General features: G+C 45.4%; 2 protein-coding genes across 5 annotated transcripts; both read left to right on the plus strand.

The window, feature by feature from the left end:
• The first annotated feature begins 174 nt into the window (after positions 1-174).
• Positions 175-11225, plus strand: TBC1D25 (TBC1 domain family member 25). The gene is made up of 6 exons (XM_019714290.2): positions 175-461; positions 2013-2122; positions 3074-3228; positions 8904-9031; positions 9170-9358; positions 9633-11225. The coding sequence occupies exons 1-6, from the start codon at positions 342-344 to the stop codon at positions 10992-10994; spliced, it is 2064 nt and encodes a 687-aa protein (XP_019569849.1). The 5' UTR covers positions 175-341; the 3' UTR covers positions 10995-11225.
• An 8262-nt stretch (positions 11226-19487) lies between these two features.
• RBM3 (RNA binding motif protein 3) lies at positions 19488-23052 on the plus strand. Of its 4 annotated transcripts, none has more exons than XM_019714292.3 (7): positions 19488-19630; positions 20201-20321; positions 20588-20694; positions 21331-21436; positions 21531-21624; positions 22063-22148; positions 22466-23052. In XM_019714292.3, the coding sequence occupies exons 2-6, from the start codon at positions 20219-20221 to the stop codon at positions 22121-22123; spliced, it is 471 nt and encodes a 156-aa protein (XP_019569851.3). In that variant the 5' UTR covers positions 19488-19630; positions 20201-20218; the 3' UTR covers positions 22124-22148; positions 22466-23052. The 4 variants fall into 4 exon arrangements, with proteins under 4 accessions (XP_019569851.3, XP_019569853.3, XP_019569852.3 ...); XM_019714294.3 differs by having other exon boundaries at positions 19501-19630; positions 22066-22148; XM_019714293.3 differs by having other exon boundaries at positions 19501-19630; positions 22063-22144; positions 22466-22681.

The raw sequence follows: 23052 nt of genomic DNA on the forward strand, positions 1-23052 counted from the left end.
TCACTTTAACACTAACTAGGTGAATCCGGAAGTAAACTGTCCAAACAACCAAACCGCGGACGAGGGGAGGCGGGGCCTCAGTTGGCGCCTGCGCACTGGCTGAAGTGAGGCAATAATGCCCTGCTTGGGGGGCGGAGCTCCTGGTGACAGCACTCTATGCGCATGCGCAAAGACGACTCCACTCTGCCAGGTGGGAGGGGCGGGGGGGAGGCCAGGGTCGTGCAGCGCCCTCTGCGCCTGCGTCCGGGCGCAAGGTGGGGCTGCGCGTTCCCGCATTCTGGAGTGCGCGTAAGGGGTAGGGGGCAACCGTCACCCGTCGCCCTGAGGCGGGTGGCGGCGGGATGGCGACTGCCTCTGGGTCCTCGGACTTGGCCGGCTCCGGAGCGCCCCCGCCTGGCGGGGAAGTCCAGGCAGCCGCAGCTGAGGAGGAGGAGCGAGAGGTGGTACGGGTCCGAGTCAAGGTGAGGTTGGCGGCTGTCATCCAGCCCGCCCGAGGCTCCCAGGGGAAAAGAAGGTGGGGGCTGTCCTAGGATGGAGGGCGGTACCTGAGATTTGGGGTGTTACGTGAGGGGCGAGGCTTGAAGGCCGAGTGATAGTGGCAAGGGCTTAGGGAGGCTGGACGTGGGAAAGCGGGGGCATGGCAGAAGGGCATGAAGAATGAAAATGGAAGGGTAGGGGCCTATGGAATGGATGGGTGGAGATTGTGGGTAGAGAGGAGGGGCCTTAATAGTTGAGAAGTGGGGCCCTAAGAAATGGGGGAGCCTGCTGCTATCTGAAAAGGAGGCGCTGAAGTCAGTTAACATGTGTTGAGAGTGCACTTTTGTGCAAGTCCCCACCCTGGGTGAGCTGACATGCTTGTCGGGGAGACAAACAGCTCAATAAATGAGAGGCTTTGGACACTGGTGAATGTCACGAGGAAATAACACAAAAGTTTTGAACTAGGGTGATACTTTAGCCAAGGTTGTACAGGAAAATCCCCAGAGAGGTATTGAAGGAACAGAGCCCCAAATTAAAAGGAGTCACCTATATGCCTCTCAGGGGGAAAGAGTGTTCTAGGCAGAGGGAACACCAAGGCCAAAGGCTGGGAGATGAGCTTGGCACGTGCCCTTAGGTTTCCATATTTCTGGAGCCAAGAGAGTGAGGGGAAGAGTGAATGAAGATGAATCAGAAAAGTGAGAGAGGGGCAGATTGTGAAGGGCCTTTGGTATGTACTCTGAGTAAGAAAGCTGTTGCACTAGTTCCGGCAAGTAGTGATGTGACTCGGACCAGGATGGTGGCACTGGTGGAGATAAGAGGATAGATTCTGGAGAGAAGTAAACGGGTCACTTCAGTGTACTAGAGAACGCTCTAAGGTAGAGGTTTGGGAGTTCAGAAAAGAGATGATGCCTGAGCTATGAGTGAGCCAGTGGAAGAAAGTAGAAAGGACGTTCCAGACGGGGATCAGCATAAGTGAAGGCCTGAAGGCAGGATGTGTTCAAAGTAACTTCCAGAAGTTTGGTAGTACCAGAGTGTAAAGTTCAAAAAAACTGACTGGAGAGACTGTCTGTGCTCACCTGCTGGGGACCCTGGCGTTGCCTTTGAAGAGAGTTAAGTAGGACAGTGTTGTATGTAGATCTGTGTGCTAGACTGGTTGCAGCATGGAGGATGGATTATTAATAGCGGCCAGACTGGACATGGTGATCCCGGCAACCATCATTGAGGGGACATAGAAGGAGGATTGGGTGCCTGGACTATTGCGTAGCCTCTTCCTCACTAGAGCACCGCTTTCTCCCTTACCCCCCATAGTCTGTTCTAAGCAGAGCAGCCAGAAGGATCCTATAAACATAAGTCAGACCACATCCATCCTCTGCTCAGAACCCTTCTCGTGCTCCCTGCTCACTCACAGCAAAAACCAAAGTCCTCACCATGGTCCAGAATGCCCGCCACTTCTCCGACCTCTTCTCCTACTGCTCCCTCTGCTTCAGCGTGGTGATGTGGCCCCTCATGGCCTACCCCATGACTTCTCTCCCCAGAAATGTGAGAGCTTCTTGCCACCTGAGTTCCGCTCTTTCGCTGTTGACCCCCAGATCACCTCCCTTGATGTGTTGCAGCACATCCTCATCCGAGCGTTTGACCTGAACGGGTGAGTAACGGGACGCTGGCAACCAAACAGTGATCCACTCACCGCAACAGCAATTGTTTGGCTTTTTCGTTGTTCTTGTTCAGTAGGGTATTTGTTTGTTTTACTATTATAAATAATCCCACTGTGAACAGCCACATCGGCGTCTCTTGGAATATTTGGCAAAATCTAGGCGTAGAATGAATTCCTAGGAGTGCTTTTGCTGGGTTAAAGGGTACATGCTTTTTAAAATTTCAATGGATGATTCCAAAATGCTCTCCAGACAGGTTTTACCAATTTACAATCTCACCAGCACCATATAAAATATCTGTTTCCCCGCATACCCTCACGAGCACTGGTTACTCGAAAACATTGGAAAATTTGCCAACCTGATAAATGAAAAATGATGTCTCTTGGGGGCAGGTATGATGGTTATTTTGTTGTGGTGGTTATTTTTGAGGAATACATACACATGGTAACAAACACAAAGAGTACAAAAGTGATGGGTAGTTAGGATGTTTCCATGGTGATAATAGTTATCACACAACATATTTCTTTCCATAGTTGCACAAGTGTATCTGAAGAATAAATTCTTAGTTGTTACTTGACTTTTTTGCATAAGCACCTTTTGTTGTAAAAAGTGACAGTCATACAGATTGCTTTTTTTTAATGCAGTAAGAAGGCTGCTTTCTTTCCACTTCTATCCCTCAACTACCCTGTTACCCTCCCTAGAGGGGACCGACATTTTACCAGTTTCCAATGTGCCCTTGAGATGCAAGCAGGTGTGTATCTGTTTCTATGTTTGTGTAACAAAGTAAAGATGAATGATCTGATCTCAGGTTGACCGCAATCCTTAGCACAGTACCCAACACGTATTAGGAAGTTGTTGTCAACACTGTCTATCTTCCCCTGCAACTGCCCCTGAGGCCTCCAGGGCACTGGGGCACTGAGAGCGTCTGTACCTTCTTTGTCCAGGAAGAAGAACTTTGGCATCAGCTACCTGGGCCAAGATCGGCTGGGCCAGGAAGCTTACCTCTCACTCCTGTCTGACTGGGACCTCAGCACAGCCTTTGTTACTGCCTCCAAACCTTACCTGCAGCTGCGTGTAGATATCCGGCCCACTGAGGACAGTGAGTACCCAGTGCCTTGGGAAGCACAGCTGTGGGTCCTACCCTGTCCCCATAGGATCATTCCACCCCTTGCAGTACACTTACTCACAGTGAGCTAGAGAGTTAGGTAGCCTAAATTCAATCCTGGCTTGCCCACTAGGCGTCAGTTATTCACCTGTAGAGATAATGGTATCTTAGTGCTATCGGGAGGATTAAACAGGAAAATTCATGGAAAATGCCTGAAACAGTGCATGGCTGCAGTGAATGCTCAAAAAGTACTAGCTGTAATAACAATAATTATCATGTTAAATTTGTTATTATAGTGTATAATCTAGTAGTATATAATTATATAATGTAATATAAAAATAGAGCTATCGTATTGTATGTTTCAATTATAATAATACGGGATATAACAATGCTGATTATAATAATGGTAGTTGTATTTATTAATTCACTTTTCCTGCACTCATACTCATTTGTTTGCACTTTGGCTCACTTGTTCATGTGTTCTCTTGATCTCTCAGCTACTTTTCTCTTCTCATATTTGTTACCCCACTCTTGCCTATGCTGGTCCCTCGGAGCACACAGATAAATTAAGGCATGGTCCCAAAAATTTGATTATGGACCATACATTATATAATATAGTAGTAGTATTATACTGTTATATTAAAATGTACATTATATATACTATATATATTACTATACATTATATTACATAATAGTATTGTATTAGTGTTAAATTTCCTGGATATGGTAATTGTAGAGAGAGAGAAACAAGAGTTAGAGAGAAAAATGGTGACAGATGGGCAGAGAAGCAAATAGAAAAAGACAGGTAGCAAGAGACACAGGAACCGCTGCCACTGAGTAGCCCTATGTGCTTAAGCCAGTCACTTAACTAATTCCCCAAGCCTCGCTTTCCTCACCTGTAAAACAGACACAGTAGCGCTATTTCAGTAAAGAAATCAAAACTGCTCAGCTAATAAACACATGGAGAAAACCCCAATTGCATAAGAACTGAGAGACATGCAAATAAAGCAGGGAGACAGACACCCATCAGTTTGGCAGAAAGATATTTAAAAGTTATCTTTTTAAAGAGAATCAACTTTCCAGTTATTAAGGAGCCCTTTCTTTTCTTCCTGTTGTCTTACTGAATTCCTGCATACAAGTGTTTAACATTGATCTTTGTTAAATGCTTAGTCAGTTCCTTGTTGTTTTAATCACATAGCTTTATGATATGTTTTAATGTTTTCCTCTTTAAAAATGTTATTGAATGTTCTTGTTCACTTACTGTTCTTTTCAGTTAATAGAATTAGCTTATCATTTCATTAAAATCCTGATGGGAAATTTGATTGGAGTTGCGTTTTTTAAAGAAACAAAATTTTAATTACCCAGTAAATACATTCTCCTTATTAAAAATGAAGGCATTTCAAAAAATGCTGAAGTCTCCTGGAACCACTATGTCTAATCTCAGTCTCCTACCCTTTTGCCCTGCAGGAACCACTTTGATCGGTATAGTATGTAACCTTGCAGGTCCTCTATTCACGCGCGCGTGCATGTACACACACACACACTCACACACACAAATACACACAAAGTTATCCATATATAGAGATACATAAGTATATTCATATTTGTATATATACACAAATGGTATATATTTAACATAAATGGATCATACTATACTTAATAAGTACCCAATAGATGGAGCTGTTGCTATAAATATTGTTAATGGCATTCTCGTAATTGTGTTCATGACTGTGAAAGCAACAGGCATGTTGTGACCACTTGGATGGCCCAGTCCCTCTTTCTGGAAAGAAGTCAGTTTCTGTCACCTCTACGATCAGATTACTAAGCCTAGACCTTTGACCAATTTGTACATTTGTGATATGAATCCTCTTTCTATCAGATGTATTGCAAATATTTTTTCCCAGCTTACCTTTTTTTTTATTAGTTTCAGGTGTACAAAACAATATAATAGTTAGACATTTACACCCCTCACAAAGGGATAACCCCCTTCCCCATCCCCAATCTACTACCCCTCTGACATCATATCTATAATAGGTGTTACAATTCCATTGACTCTATTCCCTATGTTGTACTTATCTTTTGTTTTATGGCTTTGTTTATGGTGTCTTTTTTGTCCTATTACAAATAAAAATTTGTATGCAGTCTTACACATATATCTGTCTTTTCCTTTATGATTTCTGAGTTTCTCCTCTTACTTTGGAACATTTTTCCATCTACAAGCTTATGCACGTATTCTACATTCTCTTCTAATATGCTTATTATTTTTTTGATATATAAATATCTACTCTGTCAACATTGTGATAAGTAGACCTAGCTTTTAAAAAAAAAAATTCCAGATAAGTAGTCAATTACACGAGCATCATTTTTTAAATAACTGCTTTCTCTACACTGATTAGAAATGCCACTTTTGTCATATACTGAGTTCCCAGGTGTACTTGGATTTATTTCTGGGCTTCCTATTGCATTCCATCAATTGGCTCTATTTGTCTATTGCTATGTTAACACCATATTTTCATCACAGTGGTTTTGTGGTAAATTTTAATAAGGCAAGCATTAGCATCTTCCCACTATTTATTTTTCTTGGCTCTTTTTTTCTTAACTATTCTTAAATGTGAATTCTTTCACATGAATCTTACAACAATTTTCCAGTTCCAGGAAAAACCCCATTAGATTTCTGATTGACATTGCGCAGCATTTATATGTTAATTTAGGATTTGGGGATTTTGATAAATTTTATGATGAGGAAATGTAGTATGTGTAGCATATATTATGTAATATCACAAGCAGGGCTTGGGACAGCACCCCATGATGGAACACTTGGGCGTTTCTTCAGGGAAATGTGTGCATATTCACACTTAGTGGGTTACATAAAGACTATATATAGTCTCATGTCAGTACAGATCAGGTTTTGGCACTAGATGAGTTTGTGCTTGTAGAAATCCTTTACCCGTTTTATTAATGGGTTTTTTCCTTTTAAACTCGATATAGAATGTCTCTTTATTCTTGTAATGTTTTTGGCCTTGAGCAGTGCTTTTCCTGACATTCGCATCCCTGCTCTTGCTTTCGGTTTGTGTTTGCTAAGCATACCTTTAGGTTTCTTTAATGTTCATCCTTTCTTTGTTACCTAGTTTTAGGTATGCGTCATAAAAATCCCACTGCTGGATTTATGCTTTTTTACACAATTAACAGTGAAATCTTTAGACCACTTTTCCCCTCCAGTGTCTCCCAGACTCCCCGGCCCTTGAGGTGGAAGCTTTGGAACACTTCTAATTCTTATTCTTCCTTTGATCCCTAACTCTTAATTTCTGGGTTTTCCTGAGATGGTAATTTGTGTTTCTTTTTAAATTCCAGAGTATCATCTTTTCTTGATAGTAAGTCACTTATGTTTCAGGAATCCTAAAGTAAGCCTTAAGATTACAAACTCTCAATCACAGTATCTTTTTCATTTTATGTTTAACTTTATGTATTAGAAATCTGTGGCCCATCACCATTTACCCTTCCTTTGCTATCCCCACCTTCATTCAGTAGTCATTTGCTTAGAGAACTTACTTGTTCATCTCCAATAGGTGTATGGGTTGCATGTACTCTAATAACCAAAAACGTCTTCCTTTGGCCGCTGTAGATATGTACTGTCTTGGCTGGGTGTGAAGCCCTTGAATCTTAGGTCTTTCTTCTCAGTGCTCCATAGGTGCCACAAGCCACTGTCTTCTTGCTTCCAGAGTTGTGGAACAGAAGTCCATCACCGTTCTGACCTTCTTTTTGTTGTAAGCAGTCTGTCCCTTGTCTTTGGAAGCTGGCAAGAGTTTTGCTTCCTTCTTGGAATTTGGATATTTCACCAGAATCTAAATAGAGTGGGGGGAAGGCTGTTGTATCTACTGTTTGTTAAGTAATTCTATCTAAGACTTGGCGAGCCATTTCATCTCAGGGACATTCTCCTTCATGTCTGTGTGATTATACTGTCTCCACCTGATCCCTTTTCTCCCCCCACATTTCCTAGTATTTGCATATTAGGTCTCCTGGACTTGCCTTCCCGATCTCTGTACTTTTTCACTCAAATTATCAAGCTTTAGCTCTGTGCCTGGAAGGTATTCTTCTCTTTGGTCTTTTACACTATTACTTTGACCTTTTTCATTTTACTAGTTAAGTGTTTTAATACTCTGATTAATGTTTTAGAAAGACCAGTCTGGCAGCTGTTGGGTGAGAGTAGAGAGGGGCAAAGAGGAAGCAGGGACTGGTTAGGAGGCAGTTTCAGGTGAGAAACGTGGTGGCTCAGACAGGGTGACAAGGTGGAGATGAGAGAAGAGGTGGAATTGAAGTATATTCTGCACGCAGAAGCCATGGGGCTTAGCCACAGTTTCGCCCCGGGAGCTGAGAGAGTGGGAGGTGGCAAGGACATCTCTCAGGTTTCTGGCTGAAGCACCTGAGGAGGTCGTGTCTCCAGTGGCTCTCAGGCTCCCCTTTGGGGCCTCTGAAGTTTGCTGTGCACTGTGACACATCCAAGGAGAGGCAGTGACATCCACATGCAGCCTGGGGTTTGCTTCCCCCTCAGCTCTGTGGGGTAAAGGACAATGAACTCCATGGAAATTCCACTGAGGGACAGTACTTGCCTGCAGATGACAATGGCTTAAACAACTTGAAGTTGATTTGTTTCATATAATCGAGTTTGAAAGCCCCTGGACATTGCTGTTGTCAATTTAGCAGCTCTTTGGCGCTAGGGCTGACATCTCCTAAATCTCCAATTCACCTTCAGGTGGCCACTACTACTTTAGGCAGCACATCACATTTGAGGCAGGAAGAACGAGTGTGAGGGGCTGTGAAGAAGAGAGAGGAGGGACAGACTTCTGCTGATGTCCCAAGGGCCAGAACTAGAGAGAGTCAAGCACAGCATTGTTGCTTCTGTCTAACATACGTGACATACCTATTCCACACATACTTTCTCTAAAACCTATTTGGGCTCTGGAGTGAGGCAAAGGAGGTTCAGATCCCAGCCCTGCCATTTCCTAGCTGTAGAATCTTGGCCACTTACGAATTGTGCCAACCTTTTCATCGTCATCGGTAAAATGAGAACGGTCATGGTAATCTGTACTGATTGTGGGAGGAGAACTAGTGTGAATATAAGATTGAGAGCTTTGGGCCTGGGCTTCAGATTTTGGTTGTTTCACTCACTAGCTGTTGGGCCTTGGGCAACTATCTTATCCTGAATGTGCCTGTTTCCTCATAGAAAGAGTGACATTAATAATAGTGCCTCACTTATAGAATGGATGTGAATAGTAAATGAGCTAATATTTGCAAAGGGCTCAGGACACATCCTGGCACTTCACACTAGGGAAATGTTGTCTTAAGTTCTTATTACTTTTCTTAAAGTTAAGCCCTTGTCACAGTGCCTGGCACATAGTAAGTGCTCAATAAATACTATTTTATGTCGTTAAAATATTGCTATTAGAGCCTGCCCAGCCATTTTGTGAGACAGTTACCGTATAAAAGACAGTTATTCTAATAGAAAGGAATTGTTCATGGCTCTATGTTTTGCATGACTGGGATGACATGATAAGAGAGAGTGGGAGTCGCTCATTGCCCTTTGGTGGCCTGGCTTTGACAGGAGAAGAACCTGGCCCTGAGGTCTGGGGTTCTCATCCCTGCGCTCATGTCACTTCACTCTGTTTGCCCAGGCCCGCTGCTGGAAGACTGGGACATAATCAGCCCCAAGGATGTCATTGGCTCTGACGTGCTGCTGGCTGAGAAACGGTCATCGCTGACAACAGCTGCCCTACCCTTCACACAGTCCATCCTCTCTCAGGTGGTTTCAGGGACCCTGCAGCCCAGCTGTGGTTGGAAGGCAGGGCCTGCCTGGTTCCCCCAATTCTTAGCATGCTGGTTGGCACCTGCCCTGAGCCTGCCCACTGACCGGTGGCCCCCCTCCTTCCTTCCTTCACAGGTGGGCCGCACCTTGTCTAAGGTCCAGCAGGTGCTGAGCTGGTCCTATGGGGAGGATGTCAAGCCCTTCAAGCCCCCCCTGAGCGATGCCGAGTTCCACACGTATCTGAACCACGAAGGCCAGCTCTCCCGGCCTGAGGAGTTGCGCCTGCGAATCTATCACGGTGGTGTCGAGCCCTCCCTGCGAAAGGTGAGCCTCCTCAGCCCTTCATTGGATCCATCGCTCCTGCTGTCGTGAATAGCTCATGAGACACGTGCCGCAGACCCCACTGGCATGGGGTGGCGTGGAGACATTCCAGGGCAGCGGGCTCTCCTTCATGAGGGGCTAGGAGTCAAAAGTGGGAAGGCAGACATTCGGAAGGAGGACAGAGGCCCCAGGCAGGTGGGTGGGTGGTGACGGATATGCCCTGGGGCAGGGCGGCTCACCTGTAGAGCCTCAGCCTCATCCTCTTTGCCCCGGCCAGGTGGTGTGGCGGTACCTGCTGAATGTGTACCCTGACGGGCTGACAGGCTGTGAGCGGATGGACTACATGAAACGCAAGAGTCGTGAGTATGAGCAGCTCAAGAGCGAGTGGGCCCAGCGAGCGAGTCCCGAGGACCTGGAATTCATTCGCAGCACGGTCCTCAAGGACGTGCTGCGTACCGACCGGGCCCACCCCTACTACGCGGGGCCTGAGGACGGCCCACACCTGCGGGCACTGCACGACCTGCTCACCACCTATGCCGTGACCCACCCGCAGGTGTCCTACTGCCAGGGCATGAGTGACCTTGCCTCGCCCATTCTCGCCGTGATGGACCACGAAGGCCATGCCTTCGTCTGCTTTTGCGGCATCATGAAGCGCCTGGCTGCGAACTTCCATCCTGATGGCCGTGCCATGGCCACCAAGTTTGCCCACCTCAAGCTGCTGCTGCGACACGCTGACCCTGACTTCTACCAATACCTGCAAGAAGCCGGGGCGGATGATCTCTTCTTCTGTTACCGCTGGCTGCTGCTCGAGCTCAAGCGCGAGTTTGCCTTTGACGACGCCCTCCGCATGCTGGAGGTCACCTGGAGTTCACTGCCCCCCGATCCTCCTGAACATGAGGTAGAGCTCGTCGGACCCCCTAGCCAAGTGGCAGACACTGGCTTCGGTGGTCACAGAGGGCGGCCCATGCGCCAGAGGCACATGTTGAGGCCTGCAGGTGGGGGAAGCAGTGCTTTGGAAGATGCGGTTGACCACTTGGCTATGACCAGCCAGGGGCCTGGTGGCGGGGGACGTCTCCTGAGACAAGCCAGTCTGGATGAACTCCAGCAACTCAGGGATAACACTGGCCCCAGGAGGGACCCTCTGGTCCAGGTGCACCATCCAGCTGCCCTCATCAGCTCCAAATCCCTCTCCGAGCCCTTGCTCACCTCCTCAGACCCCCTGCTCTCCTCCTCTTCCCACCCAGATTCCCCGTCCTCCTCGTCCCCGCCCTCCTCCCAGGAGGCCTCTCCAGCTGGTGACGTGGCTGCAGGCTCCCTCTTGATACCAGAGGTGGGCTCCCGGAAAGACCCCGGGAAGTCCCTGCCGCCCCCACACCCACTGGGCCTGCCCCCGCCCCAGGAGTTTGGCCGCGGAAACCCGTTCATGCTCTTCCTCTGCCTTGCCATCCTGCTGGAGCACCGTGACCACATCATGCGCAACGGGCTGGATTACAACGAGCTGGCCATGCACTTTGACCGCCTCGTGCGAAAACATCACCTGGGCCGCGTCCTGCGCCGGGCCAAGGCTCTCTTTGCTGATTATCTGCAGTCAGAGGTGTGGGATTCAGAGGAGGGGGCCGAGGCCACAGCCCCCTCTTAATGAGGCGCTCTGCAGCCCACCCTCAGCCCCTCCAGATCTCCCTTCTTCACGAGGGCCTCCACGTGAGCCCCTACGTCCTTGCCTGCCAGCCCTCGCCCTGTCGGAGCGTGGGGCCCTCTCTCTGCGGGTCTGAGAGTACGGGACTCTGCTTTGGCACTGTCTCCTGGAGGCCATGGCCTCTTTTCTGTTTTTGTTGCTTTGTTTTTAACAACTGTACTTTGCACACATGAAGGTCACTGTGATCTGTTCATTTCTCTGCCCTCTTCCTGGTTTTTGTTGTAGATGGAGTCCCCCGGGGCTCTTTACCTGACAGCTGATCTCCTTCACTTGGTGTAGGGTGGCTCCTGCTTCCCCAGTGGCCGGAGAGTGGATGCTGAGAATTGGTTGTGGAAGGTGAGCACAGCTCCAGGACTGCTTGAGGAAGGCCTGAGGCTGTTGTGTGGTCTGCCTCTCAGGGTTTGGATTATTGCTGTGAATGTATGCCTCCAGGACAGGCCCCTGACCAAGGGATGAGAGAGTTCCTAACTCAACAAGGGCAAGATTCATTACAAAGATTGGAAGTATGGGCTACTGGGCCATCCACCTCTCGCCTTGCACCTGTCACCTGTTCTGGGCCCCAGACCCTTCCCTGTGAGGCCTCTGCACTAATGCGGGCCGTCCTGGGCAGGGGCCTGAGGCTCCTATTCTTGTCACTTGCTTTGGGGCCAGCTTGAGGGACTATGGCCTTGCCGTGCCGAGGGCTCTAAGCTGTAAACTGGGTTTCTAGCTCGTGGGTACCTGTCTTAACCATTTTACCAGTAGACACCTTTTATTTGCCTTCTCCATCCCACTACTGTGAACAAACAAACAGTGATAAAGCTCAGGCCTTCAAAGAAGTCCCCTATTTATTTGGAGGTTAATGATCAAAAGAAAGCCCTTTTCCCACTTAGGTTCTCAGAAGGCAGATTCTCTCACAGGCCAGGTGCTGCCCTCCACAAAGACGTGGCAGACAATGGGTGAAGTTAACGCAGGTCCCACAGGTCGTCGCCTCACCATGCGAGGCTCTGGCCAGAAGTTGCTACATGAGGCAATGCTGACAGATGTGAGGGGCACCAGGGCAGCCATCCTCTCATCTGTCTCCCCGGGGACTGCCATGTAAAGCTGGATATAACCCTTAAAAGGCTCCCAATCACCCCCAGTATTGGGGAAGCTGACCATTCCTCAGATGAAGGCTCAGTCACAGGAAGAGCAGGACAAGACCACTCTGTGTCGGGGGTACCTCAAGACTATGGGTCTAATAGTTATGCATAAGGGGCTCAGGCATGGCCCATACCAAGAGCCATCCAACATATGGATGTATATGGCCCTCTGAGGGCCTGAAATGTACCCACTTTGTCAGTTACCAACTGGGTACCCTCTGGGCACATTCTGTGATTAATGAGCTCATGTAGTTAAGGGGCCAGACAAGCCAATTCTGTGATTGGTGGCTTGGGGTGTCTGAGGGATAGAGGGGTCCTTCCTGTGAATAGGAGGCTGAGATACCCTGAAAGGCAGAAACCTGTATTAGTCCTCGCGGGTGCTTGGCTGGGGCTTCACGTTCCTGCCAAGGTGGCAAACAGCACAAGCCACCAATTCCCTTGCCTAAAAGGAACCCTGGAGAAACCACAGAGGGAAACATGAGTTCCAGAAACTGCAGCACAGCTAAGAAGACCTATGGGGAAATGGAATCTTTAACTGGCTAGTGTTTTGAGTGGAGGATGGCTGGTGGCAGCAAATACAGGACGGGTTAGAGATTTAAGTTACGGCTCTTACCTCTCCCCCATGTTGCCCCGGGAAGACTCTTGTCTGTCCCATCACTTGCAGAAATCATCCCAACCACTGGGACAGGTGTCTGGGTGGCTAGCGTCAGGTCACCAAGCACCCTGCTGAGGGGAGGAAATGTGTACTCAGAGGCAGCCACTCCTCCACCTCTCCCTCCAGACACCAGGGCTGGTGGTGACACCTGGGGAGATGGGTTCCTCTGAGGGTTTAAAGATGAAACCCCTGCCAGAGGAATTGTGAGGTGCTGTGATAGCAGATGGGAGTGAGAGCTCTGCTTTTGTGGTGCCTGGGACTGTCAACCCTCTGGCTCATCTCCCCACACCCCCCCAGACCCCTAGAAGTCCAGGGGATTCAGCAGTGAAGCGGCCTTCAGCTTCCCTCAGTACATTTTACCAGCCCTCACAGCTGCTCACGTCAGGGGAATATGAGCTCAGCGCCGAAATAACTAGACACCAGGACAGTACAGTTACCTCCAGAGAAAAATAAACTGCATGTATTAGTTATCTATTGCTGTATTACAAATTACCCCCAGACTTAGCAGCTTAAAACAAATCTTAATTGTCTCCATTTCTGAGGGTCAGGAATATGGGAGCAGCTTAGCCAGGTGGTTTTTGTCTTTTGGGGTTTTGTTTTTAAAGATTTTATTAAAAATATAGCTAATATGCAATATTACTGGGGGTGCCCCCCAAATGTACACATTTTAAGAGATGTTATCTATGTATTACTTTTCAAAGTTGAATTGAATTACAGTAGCAATACGTCCTATGATGTTCGCTCAAAAGATGGCGTTAATCAAATGAATGCTAGCGTCATTCATTGTAATTCAATTTTAATACAGTTTTATCCTGTCTTAAAATGTGTATACATTTTTTGGGCACCCTCTGTATTCGTTTCAGGGGTACACCATAGTTGTTCAACATTTATATACCTAACGAAGTGACCACCATAGCAAGTCCAGCTTAGCTGGGTGGCTTTGACTCAGGGTCTCTTCTGAGGTGTCAGTCAAATTGTCAGCCAGTACTGCAGTCGGCTGAAGGCCTCACTCGACTGAAGGGCCCGCTTCAAACATGGCCCGCTTGTGAGGCTTTTGGCAGGAGGCTTTAGTTTTTGTTTTTGTTTTTGTTTTAACCACCTGAGCCTCCCCATGGGGATCCTAACCACGTGGTCCCAGCAAGCAGGTGAGAGACTATCACCAAGACAAAACCACAGTGTCTATTATGACTTAACCTCAGAAATGACATTCCATCGTTGCTGTATTTTCTTGGTCACACAGACCAATTCTAGTACAACATGGGAGGGAACGACACAGGATGTAAATACCACGAGGCAGGGATCATTGGGGGCTATATTGGAGGCTGGCTACCACACTGGGTGACATAATATCTGAAGCAGAAGTATTGGAACAGATGAAGAATTTTAAATAAGTGTAATAAGAGATCATATTAGAAGACAAAACAGGAATAAGATATATAGAAAAGACCCAAAGAAAATATGAGGTATGAACATGATGGTAGAAAAGAAAGAACAGAAAAATACTGTAAATGGAGAATATGAAATGAGATGTAAGAAGTTTTAATAATAATTATAAAAATAGAACACAGAGACCCTTATTGGATTTTTTTAAAAGGTCCAACAGTATACACACATATACAAAGATTTAGAAATGTTGAAAAATGAAAGGATGAAGAAAAGAAAAGATACAGCAGACTAATTAACAGCCCCCAAAAAGCTGGGATAGCCATCCTAATAGCTAACAAAATAAAATTTGAGATCACAAAAGACAAAGAAGGACATATACTCACTGACAGGGAGCTATGTCTATCATAAACACATATACTCCTAAGGAGCCCTGAACAATACATTTATAAGCTTGATATGTAATCATATACTTGTATATCACACATTCCTATATAACTCTGCACTTAACAAATGGAGATTTCTTTTATGCTTACACTTAACAGTTACAAAAGTAAGACCATACTAGGGCACAAAGAAAGCCTTGAAGAATTCAAAAGTATCAATATTAAGCATGTTCTCTGACCGTAATGCAATAAAATTGGCAGTTAATAAAAAGCTTTAGAAAGCCCCCATTTGGGGGAAGAAATTATTAAATAACCTTTGGATAAAAGAAGAAATCATTAAGGAACTTTAGAAATGTTTAGAACTAAGTAATAACTACATGTAAAATTTGTGGGACACAGCAAAATCAGTTAATAGAAGAAAATATATAGCTGTAAATACATTTATTAGGAAAGAAGAAAGGCTGAAAAATAAATGGTCTAAGCATTCAACTCAAGAAGTTAGAAAATGCAGAGGAACAAACCCATGAGCCATGGAGGGAACAATGTAAGAAAGGAAATAAGTGCAATAGAGAATTAAAGAAGTAATGATAAAGAGTAACAATGAAAAGCTTGTTCTTTGAAAATATTAATGATAGGCCTCTGCCAAGACTGCTTTAAAATAATGCAAGATACAGACCAAAAAGAGGGTAAATTGTACACACAAAAAGAGGCTAAATATTGTAAGCTAATAAATTTGAAAACCTAGATGAAATGCATAAGTTTCTGGAAAAATTAATGTGTGCTCAAATTGATGCAAAAGAAATAAAAACTTGATTATAAAAAGTTTTAATAAAAATTGAAATGATATTCAAAGACACCCCATCTCACTGTAGCAAAAAGCTTCAGGCCCAGACCCAAATGGTTTTGCAGATGTTGTTCTATCAAACTTTCAAGGAACTGTTAATTCACAAATATACAAATTTTTCCAGAAAATAGGAAAAGACCAAAAGCTGCCTGGTTCGTTTTGTGAGGCTAGTATAGTCTTGATTCTAAAACCAGATAAGAAAGATACAAGACAATAAAGTTATAGACCTATTTCACTTACAAATACAGATGCAAAAATTCTCATAAAATATTAGCTACCTGAATTCAACGTGTATTTTTTAAATCACAGGTAGGGTTTATCCTAGGAATGTGCAAACATGATCAAAATTAGAAAATTAGTGAGTCAATTACCACATTAATGAGGAAATACTATGATCTCAAAGCATAAAACAAATTTGATAAGGTTCAATACCTGTTTTTGATATTTTTAAAAAAGAACTCTTAGCAATAAGAGAAGAGAACGTCCTTAACTTGATAAAGGTTATGTGGCAAAAACACCTAGTAGTTTTAAATGCATTGTCCCTTTAAGATCAGAAACAAGGCAAGGATGTTCACTCTCAATATTACTATTTAACACACAACTGGCCAATGCTGCAAAGAAAGAAGAGAAATGAGGTGTAAGTTTGGGAAGGAACTCATAAAACCCATTTGCAAATGATATGATTGACTACCTTAAAGAACCAAGAGAATGACCAGAAAAACTGTTAGGACTAATAAGGGAGTTCAGGAATTTTCTAGATCACCTATAAAAATCAAAAGCATTTCTCTACACCAGCAATAACAAACAAGAAAATAAGGTATCTAGAAAATAATTTAACCAAAACAAGACCTCAACAGGAAAAAACAAAACTCTAATAACAAGTAGATGATCTGAATAAAAGGAAAGACATTTCGTGCTCTTTGCTGGGAAGATTTTGGTGATGTGTATGTATTGGTAACAAAATTACCCCCAAACTTGTTGGCTTAAAACAATAAACATTTACTATCTCACACAGTTTCAAGGGTCAGAATCCCAGAAGTGACTTAGCGGGGTGGTTCTGGTTCAGAGTCTCTCATGAGGTTTTAGTCAGGATGCGGATGGGGGCTGCAGTTATTTGAAGGCTTATCTCTACTTCCAAGAAGGCCCACTCACATAGCTATTGACAGGAGGCCTCATTTCCTTCATAGGGCTGCTGGTGACATACCAGCTATCATCCCACAGAGGAAGCAATCTGTGTGAAAGAGAGCAGATAACCTAGTCTTGGAAGTGACATGTTCATTCTGTGCATTACAAGTGAATCACTAAGTCTGGCCCACAATCAAGGGCAAGGGAGTTAAACTCCAACTCTTGAAGGGCACAGTACCAAAGAGTTTGTGAACATGCATTAAAACTTCCACAAGTAATATTATTAAGATGGTATTTGTGCCCACATCTATTAATGCAATCCCAACAAAATTTCCGTTTCTTTTTTAAGAATTGCAATAAACTTACATTTGAATGTAGAATAGTAAAGGATTATGGATAGCTAAAATAGCCTTCAAAGAGAAGTTATGATAGGAACTTGCCCCACTAGATATTAAGACATACTAAAGGCCTTACTTAGTAACTAAAGAAAAAACCCTGATATTGGCCTAAGTAGACCAATGGAACAGAAAAAAGGGCTCAGAGAAAGCCTTATATTTGTGGAAATTAATATGTGATAGAAATGATACCACATGCACAAAAGCAAAAGGATTGCTTAGTAGTGATGGGACATCTGGCTCAAGATATGGAGAAAAAACCGGATCCATATCTCACACCACAAACGAGGATGGACTTTAAATAGATTAAAGACCTAAATATGAGATCAAAACTGTAAAGTTAACAGAAGAATACATACACCTTTTTGATCTTGGGATAGAGAGGGATTTCTTTAAAAGTACAGACTTTAAGTGGGAAACTGATTATATGAAAATTAAGGATCTTTATTACACTATGAATATTACTTACAGTTAATAACACAAATGTCAGAATGGGAGAGGGTAGCTGCAATTTGCAACATCCAAGGGATTCATAATTAGACTATGTAAGGGGCCCCTGAAAATCAATAAGAAGAGGAATATGGGAATTGGCCTAATAGGAATACGGATTTGTACAAGCAATTTACATGAGAAAACCCAACATTGAACACGCACATGAAAAGTACTCAAAAATCATCATTAATCACTTAAAATACAAATTAAAGAACTAATGAAATATGACTTCCCCAGTTAGACTGGAAATTTTTAGCAAGCTGGATAATGCTAAGTGTTGGCAGAGACAGGCATGTAGGCACATTGCTCCACCCATTCCAGATAACAATCTGGCACTGCTTACAGAAATTAAGTATGTACATCCCCTACCCAGCAATTCTTCTCTGAGTATACATCCTATAGAAATTTTCACACTGGCCCATAAGGGAGCATTTACAAGGCATTTATTGAAATGGGGTGTTGGAGGCAGCCCAGTGTTCCCTGCTGGGAGCACCTAGGGGTAAAGCAATACATTGGATGTACACATTGGAGTTTATTGCAACCATTAGAAGCAACAGACAGATGAGATGTACCCGTAACAATACAGATGAATCTTAAAATCAATGCTGATGGGGGGGGGACTAAAAAATAGAACGACACTACCATTTACTTTAACAGCATAGGCAAAAATGTAGATTTTTATATGAAATCACACAAAAAGATACACATTAAACCCAATAAAATAGTTAACTGTGGGAGGAAGGGAATTATAGTTGGGTGCAGGAATAAAAAAGAATAAATAAAATGAGGGGCTTTGCATGGACCAACAATGACGATGTGTTACGAACTGTGGAGATCAGAGGTCAGACACTTGGAGAGGCAAACAACTACCTCTTTTTCGCATGGGATTCAGATTCTCCGAGGGCTATCTAAGACCAGTATGTATGTGGACAATGTGAAATCTGTTCACGTCCATCTTGCGCATACGTAGGAGGTCTGAATACAGCAAAAGCCAGACAAGTTCATTATGCATACGATACTATACTCAGAAAGTTAACAAAGCTAGTCTGTGTTTGGAGGGCGGACCCTTAGACGGCTGGACGAGTCCATTCTCTGGATAAGAAATTTAGAGTACCTGAGGGCAAACTAAGCCATTCGTTCTGGATGGGGAGCTCAGAAATGAAGTCGGTTAAATCCATTTAAATCCATTCATTGCAAAGGTAGCTCGGACACTCTGAAGGCTGGACAAGACCAAATTTGGGTAGTGGGCTCAGACACATCTTGCTTTGGATAAGTGCACTGTGTATTATGGAAGTCCTTTTTGTGGATCAAGGGCTTAGCAACTCTGAGGAACAGCAAAAATCATTGCGTGGATTGGGATTTACTTCCTCTAAAGATTGGAGCGTCCTGTTTTGTAAAAGGCACCTCAGGCAGTGTACTGACAGAGAAATCAAAAGGCTGGATTCTTCAGGAGGTTGTCAGATAAGACTGAAGTCTGAAGTCACAAATGAGAAAGAATAATGCCAGGGAAAAGGGTCCCATGACAGGCGGCTAGGTGTTCGACACAGAGTAAAACAAAAAACTAGGGGTCAGGAACAGACCCTGAGAAAACGTAGACCCGATGTTAGGGACTGTGAAGGGTGATGACATCGGGGACGGGGGGAGGGGTATAAAACATAGGGCCCTAAAGGGATAAGAGGTTAGAGGACTCGAAAGTGAAGGAGGTTATCATTATCGGAGGGCGGTAATTATGTCGTCCGGACCCTACAGGAACATGACTGAGATGGCGAGAAACACATCGGAACCAATGGGGGAAATGACGTCAAGGAAGTGAGGACAAGGACGGAAAGTGGTGTGAGAGCGAAAAGGTTCATGCGCATAAGGGATGAAAACAGCTTGGGCCAGAGGAGGCAAAGAAGAGAAAATAGAGAACAGAAAATAGTCCCTCTGACGTCAGAGCGCACCGACCACACAAAGCTCCCCCCATTTCCGGAAGCGCGCTGAACGCTTCGCTCCCTTTGCTCCGCCATCCCTTCTCCCCACCAATGAGCGCGCACGCAATCCGGCGCGCGCGGGGGACGTTCAGTGACGTATACAGGCTACGTATGCTTTATTAAGCGTCTTCCCGCGCGGCACCCTTCTCAGTTGCTCTGCTCCTTGGTGGTTGCTGTGCCTTCTGTCCTTCTACTTAAATTCCAGGTAAGCGGCGTTTGTCTTGAGCGGCCGCTCCTCGCCTCACTGGTGTGCGCCCCGCCGGCCCAGAGCGAGGCGCACAAGTGGGGCGAGTAGCGGTTCGGACACGTAGGCTTGGGCTTCTCCGGGCGGGCGGGTCCCGTGCTCGGAGGTCAAATTTTGGGGTTGGTGGGAGGCTGGCGCGCGATATCCATGTGCGAAGAGTGCCGGGAGGGGATGGCAGCATTGGCGGCGGGAGTGACCATGCTATGGCCGAGACTTGCGGCCTCCCTTTTCCCACGTGACCGCCGCCATCTTGTTCTGCGGGCACAGAGGGAACGCAAGGGTGTTTCGGGCCTGCGCGTCGGCACAAAATGACGGGCGTGGTGGCAGAGGATGTTGTGGGCATGCGCTAAGGCGGCCCCCAAATGGCTACCTCGCTGAGCTGGCCCGGCAGATTTCCATCTTTTCGGCCTGCTTTCTCGGTCTTCCCTTAGTTACTCCTTATTTTGTTCTTCGTGTCTATTTTCTGTAATCTTCCTCTTTTCTCTCTTATCCGATCTCTTTGTCCCATTCTTCTCCATATTCTGTCCACAGGACTCTCAATTCACTGCCATGTCCTCTGAAGAAGGGAAGCTCTTCGTTGGAGGGCTCAATTTCAACACTGATGAGCAGGCTCTGGAAGATCACTTCAGCAGCTTCGGCCCTATTTCTGAGGGTGAGACGTGGCCAGACCCATCCATGGGGGGGGTGGGTGAGAGGAAGTTCCAGAGCTCTTGCATTTCAACAAACTCGGAGCGAAAGGTCAGGGCCCCAGGCCTTCACGTACTTCTTTCCTTGCCTTGTTCCTAGGCTAGAGGTGCATAGGTTTAGGCATCGGAGAATCTGATAATTTTCAAGGGAGGATTGGTGAAAGGGGTTCGTTCTGTACTTGACACTCCTTGTTACTTTACCTCTTACCTGTTTTCTCTCTCCCTTCCCCAGTGGTCGTGGTCAAGGACCGGGAGACTCAGCGATCCCGGGGTTTTGGCTTCATCACCTTCACCAATCCAGAACATGCCTCAGATGCCATGAGAGCCATGAATGGAGAGGTGAGGCCTTCTACCTGCATAGGGGCCCTGCCCCCATCTGCCACTTCCACCATTCTTTCTGTTTTTCCCTCTGTATGCTAGAGGCAGCGCGGCCACCAAACCCCACAGTGCCCACTCACAGGAGCTTGACTGCCTTCTATTCTAGGGGGTGGAGGGCAGCGGCAGACAGCCGGGCTGCCTGGGAGGCGACGACTGGTCCTGCATGAGGCCGAGAAGCCACCCGTGGATGGTTGACCTGCCCTGGGCTTAGGTAGTAGAGTCTGCAGACCTGTGGGCCTGGCCCGGAGAGGACCTCGTGAGTCTTCTGGGATGGACTCTGAAGCCTCAAACCAAGAGAGGTGTCTATCTAGCCCTAATAGGCGGGCAGCTTAGAGGAGTGGGGAGGAGAACTCACCTGAGTTCAGTCAAGATGTAAGTAGTAGCAGGGGAACACGGTGGATTCAGGTCATTTTGTGGGATTCTGTAGCTCTGATAAGGCCATTCTGGTCAAAGGAGCTTGTTCTGGAACATGGCACCCAGAACCTGGTGCCCAGCAAGAGTTTCTGGGCTCTTCTGCCCGCCTGCCCTACCCACTCTTCCCTCACCACTGCCCTGCGTGACTACCAACCCATCCTCTTTGTGTCTCCCCACACCTAGTCTCTGGATGGTCGCCAGATCCGTGTGGACCACGCAGGCAAATCTGCCCGGGGAACCAGAGGGGGTGCCTTTGGGGCGCATGGGCGTGGCCGCAGCTACTCTAGAGGTAAATACAGTGGTAAATTTGGTCACAGGGTGTGAAGGAGAGCCACCTGTTAGCAGCCTATGTGGACAATTGAAATGTTTCTTATCTGCTGTAGGTGGTGGGGACCAGGGCTATGGGAGTGGCAGGTATGACAATCGACCTGGAGGATATGGATATGGATATGGACGGTCCAGAGACTATGGCGGCAGGTGGGTATCCAAGGTGTTGGGATCCCCTGGCAGTCCTGCTTTTCTCCTTAAGAGTTGGACTGCTTGGGTGTTCATAAATATCTTACTTACCATGGTGTTACTATTGTTTGCTTTTACAAGTTTAAACAAAACTAAAAGTAGGAAACAGTATTTTGAGTTATGTGTAATGCATTAATAAATTGAAAGATCGTGTAATTGCAGTATACAGTACATGTATTTATTGTACTCTTAGGTCTATTCTATTAACATTTAATATGATTTGATTTGCTGTGTGTAAATTACATACCACATAATTGTGATTTTTACATGATATATGCTTAATATATTATACGTTTAAATTAATAACAAAATTTGATATGACACTTAAATATATGGTTTTTAATATCGGGGGGGGGGGGTCTGATAGCATTTCTGTAACATGACTTTGCTTTTTCCCAGAAGCCAGGGTGGTTATGACCGCTACTCAGGAGGAAATTACAGAGACAATTATGACAACTGAGATATGAGGCATGCACCTAATGTAGGTGAGGCTTGTATATTGCCACTGAACAGATCTCTGTCCACCAGCCCTGTCATTTCTCTCACCTTTCCATCGCCCTGCACATACCTCACCTGGCCCACCTGACACCATTCCTTGGCCTCTCTTGCTCTCTGGTGCTGGGTCAGGGCTGGTTGGCCGGGTAGTGGGGGGGTCTGAAAACGTGTCTCCCCTGTAATTTTCTGGCCATGGAGGAGATGAGGGGCTGTCCTTGTCAAGCCCTCAGTAACCTTACTTCAGGAGGTGAGCGTGTCAGCCTGTTCTTCCTGACATCACAATTCTCCCCATTCTTATTGTTCTCAGATACACAAGGAATAAAACTTCTGATCCAGGATCGTCCTTCCAAATGGCTGTATTTATAAAGATTTTTGGAGCTGCACTGAAACATCTGTTTTAGTATATTGACTTCTATTTTTGAATTGAGCTCCCAAGGTAGCTTGTTAAAAGACCTTTTAGAAAGCTCCGTGTGTTTTTAAAAGTTTTTTTTTCCTCCCATTTAAAGACAAATTCTGGAACATTTATAGAGTTTGGGTATTTGTCCTTTGACCAGTTTTTTAGTTTGGGCTCTCAGGATTGGTTCTGGCAAAAAAAATGGCCAGACTGATTTTTATTTTCAGAAATTACGTGTATCTAGGGGCATTAAAAACCCATATACAATGTTTATCATAGTTAGGAAGAAGCAATTTCCAAATGTAACTACAAGAAACCAATGTGATAACTTAGCGGTGTTTTTTTACTGAGGATCACCACACTGATTATGTAGAAGTTTCTTAAAAATATTTGTGAATGTCCATTTTTTTTAATACTGGAAGAAAAAATATTCTGTTGTGTCTCGTAGCGTTTAGGATGTTCTTCATGGAGCAGATTAAAAAGATGAAACCTGAAAACAA

This window comes from Rhinolophus sinicus, chromosome 18 (genome assembly GCF_057876585.1).
Source record: "Rhinolophus sinicus isolate RSI-liver-muscle chromosome 18, RSI-T2T, whole genome shotgun sequence".
In the NCBI taxonomy this organism is placed as follows: domain Eukaryota; kingdom Metazoa; phylum Chordata; class Mammalia; order Chiroptera; family Rhinolophidae; genus Rhinolophus; species Rhinolophus sinicus.

What these genes read in the sequence shown, in the direction of transcription:
- TBC1D25 (XM_019714290.2), top strand. Translation starts at nt 342, where the DNA reads ATGGCGACTGCCTCTGGGTCCTCGGACTTGGCCGGCTCCGGAGCGCCC. An exon ending in TATCCGGCCCACTGAGGACA is followed by an intron (nt 3,229 to 8,903) that starts GTGAGTACCCAG and finishes CTGTTTGCCCAG; the next exon opens with GCCCGCTGCTGGAAGACTGG. An exon ending in CACAGTCCATCCTCTCTCAG is followed by an intron (nt 9,032 to 9,169) that starts GTGGTTTCAGGG and finishes CTTCCTTCACAG; the next exon opens with GTGGGCCGCACCTTGTCTAA.
- RBM3 (XM_019714292.3), top strand. Translation starts at nt 20,219, where the DNA reads ATGTCCTCTGAAGAAGGGAAGCTCTTCGTTGGAGGGCTCAATTTCAAC. An exon ending in CTTCGGCCCTATTTCTGAGG is followed by an intron (nt 20,322 to 20,587) that starts GTGAGACGTGGC and finishes TCCCTTCCCCAG; the next exon opens with TGGTCGTGGTCAAGGACCGG. An exon ending in TCCAGAGACTATGGCGGCAG is followed by an intron (nt 21,625 to 22,062) that starts GTGGGTATCCAA and finishes GCTTTTTCCCAG; the next exon opens with AAGCCAGGGTGGTTATGACC.